The 20,325-nt window shown below is 39.4% G+C and overlaps 1 protein-coding gene across 1 annotated transcript in view; it reads right to left on the bottom strand.

The window, feature by feature from the left end:
* The window catches only part of LOC129096846 (ectonucleotide pyrophosphatase/phosphodiesterase family member 2), a 39,371-nt gene that overhangs the window by 15,114 nt on the left and 3,932 nt on the right, over positions 1-20,325 (bottom strand). Inside the window, 24 exon segments of the mRNA XM_054605525.1 lie at positions 1,841-1,994; positions 3,138-3,270; positions 4,586-4,663; positions 5,548-5,689; positions 6,782-6,921; positions 7,293-7,353; positions 8,017-8,189; positions 8,294-8,381; positions 9,010-9,088; positions 9,492-9,619; positions 9,797-9,828; positions 9,910-10,035; positions 10,718-10,826; positions 11,413-11,485; positions 12,677-12,742; positions 13,882-13,937; positions 14,315-14,434; positions 14,541-14,620; positions 16,166-16,246; positions 16,249-16,262; positions 17,140-17,200; positions 17,306-17,431; positions 18,732-18,872; positions 19,809-19,914. Of these exon segments, the coding sequence (XP_054461500.1) occupies positions 1,841-1,994; positions 3,138-3,270; positions 4,586-4,663; positions 5,548-5,689; positions 6,782-6,921; positions 7,293-7,353; positions 8,017-8,189; positions 8,294-8,381; positions 9,010-9,088; positions 9,492-9,619; positions 9,797-9,828; positions 9,910-10,035; positions 10,718-10,826; positions 11,413-11,485; positions 12,677-12,742; positions 13,882-13,937; positions 14,315-14,434; positions 14,541-14,620; positions 16,166-16,246; positions 16,249-16,262; positions 17,140-17,200; positions 17,306-17,431; positions 18,732-18,872; positions 19,809-19,914 (2,367 nt within the window).

Raw genomic sequence — 20,325 nt, forward strand, 5'->3', positions numbered from 1 at the left:
CACCACATATGAACATTATAAGGTAGAGCTTTTATTTTTGCTCAGCTACAGCAGTTTGGTTGATTTCTGCCTATTCTTTCACTGCTGTTAGTTAATTTATTTCTAATACTTTTTGACAGTAAATTTAGAGATTGTATGAACCCAGCCATCAACAACTGACAGTGGTTCTCCTTCACCTTTTACGTTCATTTTTGAGCTCTTAGTTTGATCAGATTATACAGTACCAGTCAAAAGTTTGGACACACCTTCTCATTCTACTCTGAAGAATCTAAAATATAAAACATATTCTGGTTTGTTGAGCATTTGTTTGTTTACCACATAATTCCATATGTGTTCCTTCATAGTTTGGATGTCTTCAATATTAATCTACAATGTAGAAAAAAATAAAAATAAAAATAAAGAAAAACCATTCAATGAGAAGGTGTGTCCAAACTTTTGACTGGTACTGTAGGTCCGTGAGTCACCGTTTGGATTTACTACAAACACATCTGGTTTCATGATATTTGACACATCAAGGAAACGTGCTATGACTCAACGTAGCTGCTGATGATCTTTCACATATAGCCATGCTGCCAACAAACAAATGAGTCAGCTTAAACTGCAGACAATCACTCAGAAACACTAACATTACATTACATTACATTACAGTCATTTAGCAGACGCTTTTATCCAAAGCGACTGACAGGAAGTACATGACACATGGGACTGAGAAAAACAGAGGTGTTTGTGGTCATCTAAAAGTCATCAAATAACCTTTAATTCCAGCTTGTCTTTGTCAAACAGAAATCGACTGAGTTGTTTTAAAAACACACTGCATGTACTGAGAAACTCCTCAACGTAGAATTTCCCCAATTATGCCAAACCAGCAGCAAAAATCATTTGCCTCCGACGGCCTAAAAAAACACGGAACATGATGAATTCCAGAAAAAAACCCACATTTCATCAGAGGTCAGAGTGTAACAGATTCATTTAAAGGGCATCTTGGGTGTTTGGTAACCTGGACCATAGTCTCCCATGTGTTTGTTTCCAAGTGACTAACATTTATTTTTGTAGTTGTTCAGTATTGAGGGAGAAAACCGCAGTGGGAAGAAACCAAAAGGTGCTTGTTTTGCCCACTGACAGTCTCAGATTGTTATTCTAAGTGACTGTGTCCAAGTCTCACTCAAAGACCTCATCCCCGTTGTCGAAATCAGCTGAATAGCTTCATAAAACAACTTCAAATAACGCAATTAAAACGATTACGTGAGCAGATTTGTGCCCGATAAAAAATAAAGATTTTGTCTTAAAATGAACACTACCACTCGAGTTTCCACCTTTGTCTTCCAGCAACAGGTCAACTCACAAGAGACCTCTGCGTCAGCGAAACTCTTTCCATAATGTTGTCAGACAATAGAATAGCAACAACAGGATATTCCTTTTAAATTTGAGAAGTCATTTTAAAGGAGTTAGTTTCTCTTCATAGTTACATGAATATATTTATTCCTCTTGTTCATTCTAGCCGCTAAGTGATGCCTTCACGATGCACTTCAAACCAAGAGAGTTGCTAACTTACTTTCTGATAACTTACCGATCAATTAAATGTAATTTGGGTCGTTTTTGTCTGTAAAATCTTAGTTTGTAAAGTGAGTAGCTGCAGCTTTCAGATGATTGTATGCAGTAAAAAGGCGTCTCAAAAGTAATTGAGACGAAGTATAAAGTATTGTAATATGTAATACTACAAATACCTTTACTTTGTACTTTAAACATGTGTCAGAGATCAGACTGTGTCTATTCTTATGCTAACAGCTGCAGTGACAGCTGAGGCAGTGCTGCCCCCTGCTGGACGACGTTTGAAACTCACATTGCACGCCTCACTGTTCTCCGGTCTGTGCGGCAGCAGGAAGGAAAAGACCCCGAGTTCGCCATCACACTCCTCCACCGTTTGGTTCTGCTCCTGGCAGCTCGTCACCACCGTGTAGAAGTGGGTGGGGATGGGGGGGGCGTCGGCCGAGAGCCTGGAGGGAGGAGGAAGGAGGGAGGAGGAAGGAGGGGAGGAGGAGGAAGGAGAGAGGAGGGAGGAGGAGGAGGAGGAGGAGGAGGAGGAGGAGAAGGAGGGAGGAGGAGGAAGGAGGAGGAGGAGGAAGGAGGAAGGAGGGAGGAGGAAGGAGGAGGAGGAGGAGGAGGAGGAGGAGGAGGAGGAAGGAGGAGGAGGAGGAGGAGGAGGGAGGAGGAAGGAGGGAGGATGTGCCTGTTAGCCTGTTAGCCTGTTAGCTCAGCGGCTAATCTGCACCCAGAGTCAAACAACATTCTATTTTTTTAAAGTGACATTAAAATTAGAAGAAAACAACAAAACTTTGTCCTAACGATCTATGATACTACCAACAAATGATGTTGTAAACTGAAAAAGCTACAGCAGTGTATTGTTGCCACGGTGACGTAAAATACGTGCAATAACGAAGAGATTTAGTTGTTTTAATCCAGATCCTTTCGATATTATATCAAGAAATATTTAATTGTTTTTGGACATATTTATCTTCTCATTTCTAGATTAGAAATTAGTCCATTTTTTTGTCAAAATGTTCATCTTTCTTTTTCACAAAACGTTCTAATTATTACACAAATAAATGTAATTTGTTAAAATATAAATGGTTAGTTTTTTAGCTTAATGATGTTGTAGGTTCGGCTGAAAAATGTGGTCATAACTAACTGGTTTATATGGTTTGATTAAGTTTTTGATGACACAACCATGAGCTGTTCTTCCAGATTTCATTGTTGCATGTTGTTCTTTCGACTACTTTCACTTTTCACTTTTCAAACTTGTGTTTGCTATTAGTCTTGTCAATAGCGTCTTTGTTTCTGTCTTTCGTACAGTACTTTCTCTCCCATGTTTTTCTTATTTTGTTTCTAATGCTACACCACAAACCACCTCCAGGGAACAATACATATTTCATGATTTGAATTGAATCCATCTGTGTGGATATTGTGCAAAGCATTTCTTGTCAAACTCATTTTAAAAGAATACTGAAGAGCCTTTAAGCTCAATTTTAACTTCAGTCTCTCTGATGAAATGGAAACGTTGTGTTGCAGTTTTTTAACAGAGTATTCATGATGTTTGTTATCTCATATGGGACCAGTGTAATAGTTCAGTGCAGTCTTACTCTTTTATCTTCTCCGTGGTGTCTCGGAGGCTGTCGTAGTTGAAATCAAAAATGGGTCCGGCGATAACGTTGACGCCGTTGTTTTCCTCGGCGTAACGCCTCAGCAGCGTCCCCGTCAAATAACTCCACAACCCTGCAGACGGGAGGAAAAGGGGATTAGATGATACTGAGAGCAAACAGTGACCCCAAAAACATCTGGATCTGCAAAACCACATGTTGATGCAGATGTGAATGGATGCAGGATGCACTACATTTTGTTTTTGTTTCTCTGCACATTTAAGGAATTTGTTCAATTTAAAGGCAGTAATGTTTCTTAGCAATATAAAAAACATGTTTATTATCTTTATTCAAGTTAGTTGGACGTATTTTAATCCTTATAAGGGCGTTGTGGTGAAATCTGGCAACTTGAACTCATTCACGAGCCACAAACATAATCTCCTAAACTCAAAATGTTCAACTAAATACTGTGAGCGTTCTGTTTCCTCCTGATTCCCCCAGTTTTAAATAAAGAAAAGCAATCAATTCTCAGACACACAGTCTGTTCACCGAGCTGAGGACAGTGAGGAGTGTTTGGTCCTGATAAGTCCTCTCTGTCTGCAGAAACAATGGGAGTCAGGCCGTCCTCACTCGGTCCTGACATCACCACATCTCTGTCTCTTTGTCTCGTGTGACAGGAAGAGAGGAGGGACAAATGAACCTGATCGTCACGGACAACTGAATGAGACAAAAGCCAAAAGCCCTGCAGAAAATAAGATTCTGATGAGGACTGTTGACGTCCACGTTTGAGGTTGTTGCTTGTCGTCTTGTTGCCGACAACAAAACTCACATGTCACTGATTTTATTTCCCTGCAAGACTTTTGAATTTGATGATTTTGCTATTTTGTCAAACCTGCTTGCAATCTCTGCAGGGATGATTGTCATATTAACATGTTTTTATCACCATTTTCTGTTCTGAAATAAGTATTTTGGAAGATACTTTCTAGCTGTATTGGACCTTAATGTGTAAAGAAAATAAATTGTGCATGTTTCATGTTTTCCAGCTTGTTTTGATTTAGCTTTCCTGGAGGTCAGAGGTGATCCTGACCAACACAGATTGGCTCATACTGTTTCTTTTATATAAATAAACGATCAGACATTTTTATCTCCCTCTCATTCCACTATTTGGTGCCTCCTCATCTCCTCCTTCCTCCTGCCACAGGAGAAGTTTGCATACTGGATCTTTAGAGGACGTTAATTTAAAATGACAACTCATTTTGTTAAATACCCGTTGACCTTAATGCTCTCTCCTTACATCCCTTCCTCGCCTCCTCCGCTCTCATCTCAGGTGGAAGTGGAGTAGGATATGAGGACTGTACAAACGGAGAAATGAGAAGAGCCCACCGTCTGACCCCCTGTTTCCCCTTGTGGATCGATAAAGTTGTAAACTTGAGTGTGAACGTGTGACTCACTCTTGAAGGCCGGGTACATGGGGACGATGTTGGTGATGAGCGAGGCATCGTATCTGGACTCTGCAGACGTAGCCAGCTCTGTCGACGACATCACGCAGAAACACGTTATCGTTACAGGAGGACACTAGACCGTATCAAATGCTGTCGTCATAGAAACATCATGCATCAAGTAATATTAAAACATGTGAACAGGTTGGAAGTTCTAACATGCAATTGTTATTAATGTTGGCTGAATTAGTCCCAGTTTGTTCTGTAGACTGTTTGTGAATGTAAATACAAAACATGAAAAACGCTTAGTGGGTTCAAAATGACAGAACTTATTGCATTTAACATCATAAATACCTGTTATTATTTCATAATAGCAGTACAGCCTGATCTAATGAGACATTTGCGTATTTGCACATTTGTTTTAAAAAGAAGATGGAGATGAACCAAAATAACTTATTCCCAATAAAACTGTAGTAAAAAGGTGCTGCATCAGATCTGTCGTTTGGTAAATACTGTAAACAAAAGTGCAGCAAATATATAAATGTGAAATATATGTAGTTTATCTACAGATTTGAATAAACGACTTTAAGAAACCACTGAGGTGTAAAAATGATTGAGCGACAAAGACGTTGAGTGATGTACAGAGGTGACCTTCTTAATCAGCTAATTAATAATGAACTAACTAACTAACTCATTAACTAACCAGTTGATTTGATCAACCTGAAAAGATTTGTAGAACTGAGTTTCAACACAAAGAATCACAAAAAAACACATTTTAATTGTTCTTGTTTATACCAGAAATGTTCTCTTAAGTTTTTGGAAATAAGTCATCCAGAAGAAAAACAAGAAAAAAAAAAAAGAAGAAGTCTTGACATTTCCAAAGCACTTCCTGTGTTGCATCATTGAATCACTTCTGAGAGACTGTTGGAGTGAATCTGCTCTGAGTGTTGGTGGATGTGAAGCTGCAGGTTTACCTGGAGGGAAGAGGAATCCGGGGCTGAGCTGGTTGTTCTGGCTGAAGGTGGAGCAGCTCTGACTGTGATCAGCTGACACTCTGGAGTCCACCCGGACGCACTGAACGCCGGTGGAGACCTCCGGAACCGGAGTCAAGTCCTCCTGAGGGACAAAGACACCGAACGAGAGAGAAGAAGACGAATTTGACATATTTAGTCTTCATATATAGTCTCGTTTGATGAGGCTCTGACACTCTGATGTCGCTCTCATCTACATCTTACTGTGCAACAAAGTAAAGACACATCATGTAAAATGCAATCTGCAGGCATAAATTGTATGAGAAATAATAATAAATAAAATCGAGAAGTAAGTGTGGTGTTTACACAGTATGTGTGAGCGGCTGCACCTTATAAAACCTGCAACGTGTTCCGGTAAACATGTTCAGAGTCTGAGAAACAGAGTCTGATTATTTCCTGATGTTGTTTCACACGTTTGTGTTTGTGTAACGGCAGACATTTTCCAACCTGACGCCCAGTTTAAACATTAAAAAACTGAGAGTCCGGATTTGAGGACGGTCAGAGAAACAAATCACAGTTTTTCTGCTGCAATGACAGAACTCTCTGTGTTCTCAGCGCAACGTTTAACACTTTTAAAGGACCATTGGGCATCATTTAGGGGAATGTATTGGCATTAAATTAATATACTACTAATAAGTATGGTTTTTGTTGTGTATATTCACCTGAAAATAAGAATAGTTGTGAGTTGTGATCCTCTCCAATTTATTTTTGTGCTTCATGAAAAATCAGCTTGTAAAGACTTGAAAGTTGAAGACTGATAATCCATCACAGTCTGTTGGGGTCAAATTTGTTATCATGCTGACATAATGCTGTTGCAGGCAGGGATTGAATTTCTCTCTCTAAAGATTAATTTGATTTATTGTTAACGCACCTGTGCATTCCCCTGCATATCCGACATTTTCTAACTATGGGCTGAAAATGAGTCTTTACTACACTGCCCATTACAGTTTGGCGAGGAGAAACCAGCAAAGAGTACAAAAAATACAAATACTTCTACAAAACAAAGTTATTAACTAACGGATTATAAACTGGTTGAAGGAAGGAAGGAAATTAATATAAAAACAAAGACTAATGTTTGCTTTGGAATATAATCTGCAGTCAAATAAAGTGTGTTCAACTCTAAAAAAAGGACTAGAAAAAGTAAAGTGTGTATAAAAGCGTGTAACAGGAAGTTTACCTGTCGTGGCAGCGTGAACGCCGTCCACAGAGGCATGGACAGCTCTTTGCTGTAGCCGCTGATGAACTCCACGTGATGAAGCAAACTGTACTGAGTGTCGAACATCACGGCCGGACGACCAAACGGGAGGTGGGTACTGTCTGCACACACACACACACACACACACACACACACACACACACACACACACACACACACACACACACACACACACACACACACACACACACATACAAACACACAGTCAGTTTCAGGAAAAAGGCCAAAAAGCATTTATCTTAAACCCAAGAAAAAAGAAAAGTGTGCCTCAGTATTTTGTATCATCACAGTAGAAACTGACAGGAAGTGGAAACTGGAAATAATGCCTCAGCTTTCACTGATGTCTTTTTTAATCTATTTGTCACCCTGTTTAGTTTAATTATGGAGAAAGTAGGTCCAATCAAAAGATGTAAGACGTAGCTAAAGCTAACTCTCTTGTGTTGCTGTTATTTAACTTTAGAGAGAAACCTACTGTAACTGTAGCTTCCATCTGGAGCAGGACTGAACGCTTCAATGTTCTCCTCCACTTTGTTCTGTAACAGAAGAAAAACACATGTCAGCTTGTTTTCAGGATTTCTGCCCTCTTGAGCAATGCAGCTTTTTTTCTTTGTTATGTAACAAGGGTTTCAAAGAGAGTGCTGATCTCACTGTTTCCCTCCACAAGAGGCCAATGGGATTCTTTTATTGGATTTTGGGTTATTGAAGAAAATAGTCTCTGGTGCAAACAAACATTTATGGTTCTGACACGTTTTGTTCATCAAGATAATCTTCACAAATGAACTCCACTTTATGATTTTTGAAGCGTGAATACAATCAGCAACAGTAGAAAGCTAACGTTAGGCAATAAAGGAACTGCATCACGGTCACATGATTCACGTCTCCACCACTAAGATAAAGGAGGACCAGTGTTCTAGTGAGGACGTGTAGTCGTCTCATTTGGACACTTATTTAAGACACGGCAAAGCTTCTAAATTCACCAGAGGGGTATTTACTCGATGTTTTTCTATTGTAGAACAAAACGTTAATATCGTAAATATCTTAACCTGTATAACCACAGACCTTATTTCAGACATCTAATCAAAAACATTGACTTTCAGACAAGGGAACAGCACGTGCAAAGATTATGTCTAATTTCTGGATTTTAAGACTCATTCCTGCAGAGCCATAACGTCTCAGTGACGTCGCCATCCTCTGACCTCATCATCACAGCTGCAGCCCAGGTCGTGCGTCACGGCGGCGTCAGAGTCGGACGCTGGCGACGGTGATGTCACTTCCTCTGGCATGCTGGGTTGGTACGGAGGATCTTTCAGCATGTCGTTCAAGCTGCCGTACGTCCCGTTGTTGGGGGCCGGCTTCAGCCCCAACAAGTCTGAGACACAGAAAACATGGCTGGTGAAATGGCTTAATAATGACCTGAAGTGCATCACTGATGTCAAAGGGAAACAATAAAAAACTAAATAATAATATTCTCACCACACATGACGTTGTATAATTCTATATTTTCAAACTCCGGCAGTTTTTTCTGGAACTTGAAGCTCGGTCCATGACCCATGAAAATGGTCTGTGTGAAGAAAAAAGGACATTAAACCCACAGAAACATCACAACTAATCAGTGGTAAACCTTCAAAAAACCTAAAACCGTTTCATACCTATAGTTTTTAGTATTTGGAGACTTCAATGAAAGAAACATCAGAGGGTATCAGACATCAGGTGAAACGCAATAATGTTACCTCAGAGGAGAATCATAACAACGTATCCTCATACAACTTATTGTATCAACTTAGTTAGGTTCTTTGCTGAAGTACGCAAGTTAACACAAATCACAATTTTTCCTCAGTGGGATTTACAATCTGTACAGTGTGGACCCTTGCATCTAAGTAGAAAAAGCAGTAAAACTTCTTAAAAGGTTTCTGAGAAGGTTGTGGTTTGGGTTAAGATAAGTAACAAAAGTAAGGTAAAATGGAAGCGGATGGATCCCCGGCTTCTCCAGGGTAAAGTGTAGAAGTTATTGGGTAAATGTTGGCAAATGCAGGTCCATTCAACATTACCTTTTACCTTTACGTCACGTAAAGTGAATATACGAAGAGCGTGATACACAGCTACAGTCCTACACACATCTTACAACGGTCTGTAACACAGCAGAGGAAAAATAGATATAAAGTTAAAGAGACTTGAAAACTACACAGTACCCTCATGCTGGTGATCTTGTTGTCAAAGCCGTGGTCACCAAAGAAACCACACCGAGTCCTCAGTTTTTCTGGCATTTTCCTAAATCAAAACATAAAAATATAATACTGTTTTAGGCCCAATCAAAATCATCCACAGACCCAAGGGTCAGAACTGAAGTTGGACCTGATCTTGAGCTCAGAGGTCTTGAGGAGGTCAAGTCCACCACAAGACTTTATGGTCTGTTTGACTCTAAATGGAGCATCATTTACTAAATGAACATCATGCTGTATTGAAGAAGACTTGAAACTAGAGATTGAGACCATAAACTCATGTTTACAATGTTTACTGAGGGAATAAATCAAGAGAGAAGTAGAGTCATTTTCTCATAGACTTCTATACAACCAGAGGAGTCGCCCCCTGGTGGACAGGAGAGAGAATGCAGCTTTAAGACATCTGGTTGGTCATAAATCCCCTTGAACTGAATCATTGCGTCACATGTTACCTGGCGATGTGCCACTTCCTCTCCATCAGCAGGTGGACGTCCTCGATCCTGCGGTTGTTGGCGTAGTGAAGCCTCTTGGGTAAATGCTGCTTCAGGTACGGCTTGAAGTGCTGACTCGGCATTTTACACTGAAACAACAAACAAAGAGGTGACCGACCTGAACTCTCTCTCTCTCTCTCTCTCTCTCTCTCTCTCTCTCTCTCTCTCTCTCTCTTTGTCTCTGTCTGAACAGTTTGAGAGTTTACAGGAGAAAGATAAGTTAAGGTCTTTGTTGTGATCGTGGGTGTTTTGGTCGTAGGACTTACCGTGAGGTTTGCAACCACAACTTTTGGGTCATCTGGAAAAAGAAAATGTCAAAATGAAGCCTGATTTATTTTTTTATTTTTTTTAACACAGTGTAGTGTCAGTCTCGTCTTACATGTGGTGGATTTGGGCTCGCGGGGTCGTATCCTGCCCAGCGAGCCGGGGATCAGCGTGATCTCGTCTATGTTGAGCGGGTAGCTGCTGAGGAACTCTGTCCGATCACAGCTGGCCTCCTCCATACCTGAGAGAGGCTTTCTGTTATTATTATCAAATGTTTCAGTTCACCTGAAAGTATCAAACATTACATCTTCTTTTTCTGTTCATCGTGATAGTTTTGTTTTAATGTTCCATGAGTTTTGCATATCGTGACATTACCAATTGATTTATGGACTGACGTTTTGAAACCTCGAGTTCTGCAATTTGGGTAGCAACCTGTCAATCACAAGGTATCCCCGCCCCTAAAGCATCCCCTGCTTTATGGTCTGTTTGACTCTAAATGGAGCATCATTTACTAAATGAACATCATGCTGTATTGAAGAAGACTTGAAACTAGAGATTGAGACCATAAACTCATGTTTACAATGTTTACTGAGGGAATAAATCAAGAGAGAAGTAGAGTCATTTTCTCATAGACTTCTATACAACCAGAGGAGTCGCCCCCTGGTGGACAGCAGAGAGAATGCAAGTTTAAGATACTTCTGCATTAGCCTCACTCTTCAGAACCAGAAGTTGCCGCCTGTTGTTTTCACAAACAATGTCCCAGTTACTATGGAAAAGGCCTCACTGTCAACAGTTGTCATGGGGACTATTTATTTTGTCGTGAGTAGTTCCAGTAAACACTAGAATGTGCACTGTTGAAATAATCTGTCCAGGTTTAACTCAAGAAAGGACATATAGCACCAGTGGTTATGTGTTGGTCATACCGTGGTCTCCTACGATGATGATGTTGACGCAGCGATGCAGGTTCATCTGCTTCAGACCGTTCATGAGCTGACCAATGATGTTATCGATCTCCCTCAGAGGGTTATCCAGCTGGAGACAGGATAAACAAAGAAATTACAAAGATATATACTTTATCATTTAAGGATGTAATGAAGCACAACTCCTGCTTCAAACTTACATCTAGCGGTGGACTCAAGTTGTCTGAGGAGCAGGGGAGAAAAATAACTAAAAAACAGCAAAAGTGCAAAGAAGGTTTTCTAACATGTAGAGCAGACTGTATGCCAATGCAAGTTAAAGGCTACCTTAGAGGGCACTTCCTCACATTTTATCCATTTAAAGGCACTTTAAAGGGCACCTAATCACATTTTCTACATTTAAAAGCACCCTGGAAGGAAATTCATCAGGTTTTCTCGATTGGATAGGCTCCCTAGAGTTCAATTCATCTCATTTTCTCCACTGGAAGGGTATCCTACAGGGCACTTTATCACATTATCTCCACTGGAAAGGCACACTAAATGGCACTTCACCACGTTTTCTCCACTGGGAGGACACCAATGAAGGCACTTCCATCATATTTTATCAACAAAATGAGGATCCAAGATGGCGCCCGTTTGCTTTTTTCAAACATGGGGCACCAAGGGTTGCGTTCGCCGCCTCTGAGTCTATAAGTACTCACCTCACTGCTGAGCGGTCCCAGTCGATGTCCGAAGACATCAGGCTGCTCCGAGTGCACGGCGAAAACATATGGTCTAAAGAGGCACAGCACAGACTATTTAATCATCTTTTCTTTTCTTTTTTGACATCATCCATGTATGAGAGCATTGTGACCCTTCTCTGAGCCTCTAGCCTTAACCTGAACTCAGAAAGCCAACACCTCACAACATTACAAAAACACTTATCAGCTAGTGACCCCTTCACTGACTTTATCTTCAAGCCTTCAAGAGACACTTACCTACTCACTGACACACCTGACTAAATATAAACCCACACAGCACTTCTAAAATGTTTTTAAATCTATATGCATTAGCATTAATTCATCAAAAAACACAGAAATACATTCTAAAGTATGCTTATTTTCAGTTTTTCTTTCTTGTTTGTTAATGCAGCTGCACAAAAATCACGAACTGGCACAAACAAAACAACCACAGACACTTAGTTCAACATAAAGACAGTTGTGTAATGAAGCGAACAAAACTACAACCAGCAGGTATTTAAAATACTCAAACCAGACATTTTGACTTGTTAAACAAAGTTAAATCTAATATAAGTATAACTTATATAACATTTGTAGCGCCCTCTAGTTGTCGATTTGAATGAAACTTTCAGGGTATGTTTCAGGTACTCTTGTGGACAAATTCTGCAAATTATTTGACAATTGGATCAAAGATTGTTGACTTTGGTCCATTTATGTGCTGAGCCATTTTTAAAGTTAATTATTGCAAACGAAAATATATCAACACGCTTTTCATCACTTTTGATATGTCCAGTTTGGTAGCAATCAGACCTTAACTTTAGGAGGAAATGTCAAATACGTGATATACTAGAAAAATGAAAGGGTGGAAAATCTATAGGGAGGACTTTTTTTATAGAGCACATATTTCAAGTCCGTGGAACTGAAAGTGTGAGGGATGTGGCCATTCCAAAATGAAAACATTTGGGGCATTATTACAGCGCCCCCATGTGGCCGATTGGACTCATATTTCTTGAGAAACCCTTGCACATAATTTCCAGTTATTGGACCAAGTTTCATGTTTCTAGCTCCTTCCAGCTAACAGGAATTGCAAATCATAACAAGCCAACAAAAGCCAACAAAAACTAAATAAAGGGCTCTGTAACATGTTAACCCTAAATAGTAACAGCTGCATCCCATTAAGGTTGTGTATGTTGCGTTATTGAGATTTATTGGACACTTTATTTTTGTTCAAATACAAAGACCAAACCTCTCATCATCCGGTAAATGCAGCCAGTGCAGGATAGTCAAAATCCTCCTCTCCAGAGGAATCACCCTGGAAACAAAAGACGGTAAATTAATACTAAGAAGTACAAGGTCAAGTTGAAGAAAGAAGAAACAAAACTAAGTGACAGATCACAGGTCAGTTTATATTTTGATACCTGACTTACTGGCTTAAAAGAACCACCTGTCCTTGTAAACAAAAGGGACCTGATCCGTCTTTTAACCTCTTAGCCTCTCATTTCATTCTGGATTTTTATATTTTTTGCTTTGTGCCTCAACAAGCCTGTGTTTAAGTCATCAATGGCCTCTGTTGTGACTGAGTGTGTCGGTGCATTGTCCAGAGTCCTGTTGGTGTTTGGAGCCATTGTCCGTCTCAGGATGTTTCCCTCGTGATCAGTGTGGCATGTTTTCTAAAACGAATCTGTCTCTGCTGTCACTTAAGTGAAGAGAAGAGAAAAGCGTCTTTAAATAAGTTTAATAAGGATCTTTGAGCAAATTGATTTGTCACTGTTGCCATAATATATTTAAGCTTATTTTGCTTTTGTTATTTACCCATTCTTTTTTGTGCTAATATTTTGAAGTGTCAGCTGAATACCCACGACACCGGCGAGGAAGCAGGAAACCACGGACTATTTAATGTTCCGGTGAATGGGTTATGCTGGTGATAATGGACTTTATTCTGGTTGTGAGGACACCAGATGACTTCTCTTGTTTCATGCATGAAGCCAACGAGATGTAAATGGTTTTTTGTCTTTATTTTCTCGTTTATACTTTGTTTGTTTATGTTAAGTTTTCACGGTGGATTTTGAGAGAGGATTCAAATAAACCAGTAGCAAGAAAGCCACTTGTGTCTGCCTGTGCTTCCAGGTAATTACAGGATGTATATTCCGGCTGGTTGTCTTTGGTTATGATATTGTGATCTAAATGGAATTCTCCAACATATGAAGTGTTTAGCTTATTATTATAAGATGTTCACTCATGAGCTGCACAGCAATTAAGATCCACCAATGACACAACAGAACAAGATGAACAAGGATGACAACACCGAAACATTTACTACATAAGCAGTAACCCGTAGTATTTTCCTCTTTTAGTACCCGTAGCCTCTTTAAGGCTTTGATAAGTTACCAGGGCAGCGCTGCGTTCAGTGTCTGAGGCTAATGAAAAATATTCCAGTACTAACTTAAGTACCAAGGCCAGAAGAAAGAGGCTGCTTTCACTCCTTGTTCCTCTGCTGTGATCCAGATCTGTAAAACAGAAAATCAAAATGTGTTAGCACCCTTCTCTAAACTAAAAGTCACACCTTTACTGTCAATTTCATACTAGCTAATTATATACAGTATGCGCTGTATACTTAGTGTTGTAGTTTACTTTCTTGTCCAGTTAGTATGCAATTTTTCTTTGTTATGTAACCCTTTGTAGATGAAGTTATACAAGTAAATGTGGATATTTCTCTATGAACCTCTATGATATGAAACTTGTGAACATTGTGACCTATAAAAGTTTCAGTTTGGTCTTAACTTATAATCATCCCAGTGAGTGACATGCAGGAACTCATTGTTAACCAGTTTGAGTTGAAATGTATTTCCATCCAATAACAAGCTGGTATCTAGACTTTACTCACAGGCTGTCCGCCCCACCAGCGGTGGTTCAGTTTCTCTCTGGTGCGCAGGCTGAAGGTGGCATTGAACACAGGGTCGTGCATGGTGTTCCCCACGATCCCATGGGACTCTGGGTAAAGACCCTGCAGAGAGATCACACGGAGCGATGTCACTTCAGTTAACATATTAAATAACAGGCCTCAAGGACCTTAACAGACGTATAGAGAGACATTACCCAGGGTGACTTACTGTGACTAGAGTGTATAAATTTGGGAAGGTCTTTGATGGGTAGACTGGTCGCATGTAGGGTGCTGACGTTCCACACTCTCCTAAGAGGAAACAAATGGAAGCTTTTCAGTATTAAACTTTATGAATACATTGAATGACTAAATCAAAGAGAATAGAGAAAGCTAGAGACACACTGGGTCCAAGCTTGTCTTGTAAACATCTACGAGCATCACAGTCCTTCTGGTCCAGACTAGACAGACATCAGCTGTATTTTTGGTCGTGTTAACTGGACACGTTGTGTTTTTATCAGGCTGAGGAAACAGAGGAGGATGACACAGATTCTGGGACGACGGGGAGATAAAACCAGGGTTGTGCAAGCGTTTGTTTCCAGCTCTTTTATCTGGTCAGGTGGTAGTTGACATGTGGAGGCGCCTATGTCACCTAAAGACTCTTGAGGCGCCTCTCCTTCAAGGTTTCTGGCGTCTTGTGTTATGTCTTGTTGTTCCTCTGATTCCTCTTGTCCTTGGCAGAGGGAACGGATGGGTGACGCAGGAGGTTAAATTGATTGGAGGTGATTTGTTGAGGCAGACGTAGACTGCATTATCCATTTTCCTTCAATCACAGACTGTATGATCGGTTGCTCATGCAGCTCCACTCCAGAGGTGAACCACAAGTTTTTTGAGAACTTGAATTGACCTTAATGGGACCACTTTAGCCTCGCCTGTGTGTTTGGTTCATTCAAGTCAAGTTTGGGATTTTAAGCATCTCTTTCACGTTGGTTTGTTTCTAACAGACTGTGTTGTAGGCCATCCAATCGCATCCTGATCTCATCCTCCCAATTCCCATGGAAACGATGTATTCTTAGGGTTTGCACCAAGACAGCCCTCCTCCCAGTTCCTTAGTATTCTTGTTTTAATGATCCTTGTATTACTTGTCCTCTGAGTCCAAGGTAACATGGACAAGAGCTTCTCTAACACGGATCATCAATCAATCAAGTTGTATCTACTGTATAAGGCACCTTTCAAACAAAACAAATGCAATTCAAGATGCTTTACAAATGACTTACAAGACAAAAATTGAGAGAAGATGAAGAGACACATTACAAATTCAAATACAACACTGAATGGATTGATCATGGGAAAACAGTAAAACATTATTAAAGTTAAATCAGGGCAAAATAAAATAAGATTTAAATATGTATAAATGCTAAAACAATACAATAAAAACACATAAAGCTGAGTATCAAATCAGACTTAAATATAAGCAATAATATTAATAAAACCAAAAACAATTATAAAATACTTCATAAAAGCCCACTTTTCTGTTTAAAAATATCAATATTTCTGCTACTCTCAGATCCTCTGGAAGGCTGCTCCAACAGTTTTTGAGAACAGCCGCTTAAATGTTTTTGTTCTGCTTTGTGGAACAACTAAAACAGAAGAACCTGAGGATCTAAAGGGTCTTACTGGTTCATAAAGTAAAGGTAGTCCGGTGCAAGGCCATGTAGTGCCTTATAAACTAATACAATAACTTTATAATCAATATAAAAGAACAGGTAACCATAGTAAAGACCAGATCATAACTTTTACAACCTCCTACCACTGCATTTAGGAAACAAAGCATGAGAAAAGATAAAGGTGACGTACTCAGTTTGTGTAAGTTGGGGATGACAGAGTTGCCCTTCTTCAGGTAGGAGGCTCTGAACCCGTCCACAGACAGCATGATGAGGGAGGACGGATGAAGCTGAGACCAACAAGGACGCAAAGATCAAATTCACATGTGGCAAATTGTGACATTTTAAAAAACAATTCAGAAAAAAACGTTTTACTGAACCAAAACTGAGTGCACCTATTTTGCAGACTGAAATATATACATTGCGACTTTATTGTTTATTTATTATCTGGTTTGATCACCTCTGGTTTTATTCTTCAAAACTATTGTCTTTTATAACCTTCTATTCGATCTTATCTTATCTGATATGATATTGTCTTATCTTGTCTTGTCATGTCTCGTGTCATCTTGTCTCGTCCTATATTACCTTATATCGTCTTGTCTCACATCTTGTCTTTTCTCGTCTTGTTTTATATTATCTTACATAATCTTGACTTGTCTCGTCCTACCTTGTCTTGTCTTATCTTATATGATATTGTCTTATCTGTGTTATAAAGACTCTTTTCTTGTCTTGTCTTATCTTGTCTCATCTTGTCTTATATTATGTTATATAATATTATCTTGTCTTGTCTTGTCATGATTCGTTTCATACCGTCTCGTCTCATCTTATATTATCTTTTATAGTCTTGTCTCGTATCTTGTCCTGTCTCATCTCGTCTTGTCTTATATTAGCTTACATAATCTTGTCTTGTCTTATATTATCTTATATGATATTGTCTTATCTTGTCTTGTATAGAATATTTTCTTGTCTTGTCTTGTCTTGTCTTATATTATGTTATATAATATTGTCTTATGGTGTCTTATATATTATTGTCTCGTCTCATCTCTTCTTGTAATATTGTTTCTATATTTCTTATTTTGTCCCGTTCAAAGTTGCTCTTACGCCTTCTCTTGAATAAAATGAAATCTAAATATGTAGATTTGGGTTTGACGTCAGTTTCAGACTCACCCTGCAGGACATTCAGCAGCCTTGATCTCCTCACAGTCTCCATGAACCCATGAAGTCTCACCTTATGTGGGAAACAACAGCACAGAGTAATGACCTACTGTCTTTCATTCACATTCTCTCTCACCTAATGACATGTAGTTATTCTGGGACCAATCAATATGAGTACCTCTGCAGAGCGACTTGTAGTTGGAGCAGCAGTCTCCTCGCTCCAGGCAGTCCTCTGAGCAGTGGCAGGCGTGATCGTCATTCCTCTCCTCCCCACAGCGATCCTGCGTACACTCGAAACCCCCCGCTGAGACACGGGAGGGAGGGAAGTTCATTATCACGTCATTACAGTAATCCCAACACAATGAGGCTAAACAACCATATGAAATACATCACAAACAAATACGAATCTCCGGCACTTAAAGTCTGTTTCATTACAAGTTAAGCAATAAAAAGGCTCAAGGACACAATGATTATGTTTTTGTTTTTTTTTTGGAAAATGTCCCACTGTTGTTTGCTTAATTTTTTCAAGATGAAACCGCGGTTTCACTTTCTTCTCTCGGCCAAGCTTTAAATTAGCATCAGATGAAATCTGGCGCGGTGGTTAACTCCAGGACAGGCCCCCCTTTGTTCCCCCCCACAGCAGAAAGCACTTATCATGATGTGTTCACCAAGCTTTGTCAGTACTGGAGCTCCTGCAGTACTGCTGTGTAGTATTGTATTCCAAGCAGATTCAGTAGTAAATATATCACTTGTTATTCGCTACTATTGTTTACTGTTACGGATATAAGTAGTGTGTATGTGTAAAAAAAACAATGTGCAAATAAACCCTGTCTCCTACAAAATGATGTTCTATTTTTTATGAATGGATGTGAATAATGACATGTAGTGTAAAAGCTATTTGAGTGGTCAGAAGACTAGACGGACGCTATACAAATGATTACAATAAAACAGATATTTTCCCAGATAACAGACGCAGTTTTTAGCATGTGGTTTACTTTGTTAACTGAAAAAAACAGAGCCAAAATGCAAAACAAACTACCACTTGGTTATGTAAAGTAAAAACATCATGGTTTTGGCAAAACATAAGTATGTTTGTGACATTATTTCAGTTACAGACGTAAATTTAGAGTCAACGTTGACCCATACATCCTCCCAAACCACGTCCTTACATTGACTTCTACGGACTTTAATTCGAAATGTATCTGTTATACAATCCTATTCCAGGAGAAAATATGTTTCTCAGATGCTGGGTGACATGTTCCTTCATCAACATGAACACTAACTGTAGTTTATGTTTTTGTCAATCCCATGTTCAACATCCTGATGCCACAAATATTAACTGGAGCACCAAATGTTTTGAAATACAGACTATCACTTTTTTTGTTTTAGTCTTTTCATGGACTTTGTTGATGATAAGAAAATATAGAATAACAGCAAGCTTCTCCTGAAAGATAAAAGTAAGTACAACAAAAACTTGTTTCTTTGCCAAAAACCTGAAGCCCACCAAAGCTGTTTTTGTATCTTCCAGCTAAACTATCAAACAGGACAGAAAATACAGCCTATTCTATAGTAATATGTTGAAGTGATTGTGACATCAGACTGACCTGTTTTCAGGCAGTGCTCGTCGAAGTCGGAGCAGCAGCTGTAGTAGGTTTTACACAGATTGTCACATCTGCATCCTGGAGGTTTGGCCTCCTCCAGCTCAAAGCACTTCCCCTTGCAGGAGCCCGCTGAGCTGACCCACTCTGAGTCAATTGGAGGGAGTAAAAGGGGGCACAGTTAGACACGACTGCTGCAAACATACTGCAATCATCTGCATAATATAAATCTGTCTTTCTTCTGTCTTAAAGGGGATATATCATGAAAAACTCCCCTTTTTCAGTGCTTGTGCAGATACATTTGGGTATCTGGAGTGCCTAAATAACACAACCCAGTCAGTTTTGTTGTGGGCTGTCTAAATGAGAAAACATGTGATTCAACAAGCCAATCAGATTTGTGTCTCCTTTCTATGTCACATGCAGGCTCATTAGAAATATACTGCACCCAATTTGAGTATCTCCACCTATGGCTTGAGAAATACTTTTTCAAGGAGGTGCCATATTTTTCTTGCAAGCCAATCAGAGCAGACTGGGCTCTTAAAGAAACAGGCGCTAAAGCGGAGCTTTTCAGACAGAGAGTGATTACAGGTATAATAAGACGGACAGTACGGTAAAAATAATGTGTTTTTTTAACTTTAAGGTATGTAAACATGTTCTAGTGGAAACACTAAATACAAGTATGGAGCTAGAAATGAGCATGATATGTCCCCTTTAAGATACCTTATTGGAAAATTAACATCTTTTAAAAAAACGTCATTAACATAACTTATTGTTGCAATAAGTTCATGCAGCATACTACGAATGAACTAAAATAATAACTGGTTTAAAGTTTAGTTCTTCATGATAATACAATTATAACCTTTACTGTGATGGTTTTAAGTCTCTATAGATTATAGTAGAGTGAGTTTTAGGTAAAGCTATTTAAAAGCTTGGTTTGCAATGTTGTTAAGTATCTGTACTGTTTAGGGCTACAACATGTAAACCACTACGTTGGTTTCAAGCTATATTAATCCCGACATGAGACATTTTCTCAAATGTATAAAGGTGTATTGGTCCTGAATCAAACGTTGAGGCAGTTCTCACCTGTAATGTGAGGATGTGGGTTGTCTCCTCCCTCTCCAGGTCTACTGGCTTGAAAAACATAAGCTCTGCTGACATCAGTTCCCCACAGACAGAACACAACCACTACCTGCAGAAAAACCACAGACCACACATTAAAACAAATCCACATTAAATCATTTTTTAATGAATCAGATAAGCAAAAATCGTATTAAGGTCAAAGGTCAGGTTCAGCAACAGCTGTGTGGGAGTGCAACCAAAGACCTACTGGGCACAGGGCCCAGGTTAGGGGGCCCCTGGTCAGTGCTTCTGTTTGAAGTCACTGCTAACATTTCTTGATGGGAAGTCACGACTTAAAAAGAGACAAAAACAAAGTAAAGAAAGTAAAACAACTACAAAGACACTCAAAATGACCAAACAGAGACACAGAACAACTACAGAGAGAGTCAAAATGAATATAATATATGCAGAATCTTCAAAGGGACGCAAAACTGCTACAAAAACATGCAAATCGACCAAGAAGAGAGATAAAACAAATACA

The sequence above is a fragment of the Anoplopoma fimbria genome, chromosome 10 (assembly GCF_027596085.1).
Source record: "Anoplopoma fimbria isolate UVic2021 breed Golden Eagle Sablefish chromosome 10, Afim_UVic_2022, whole genome shotgun sequence".
NCBI classification, from domain to species: Eukaryota; Metazoa; Chordata; class Actinopteri; order Perciformes; family Anoplopomatidae; genus Anoplopoma; species Anoplopoma fimbria.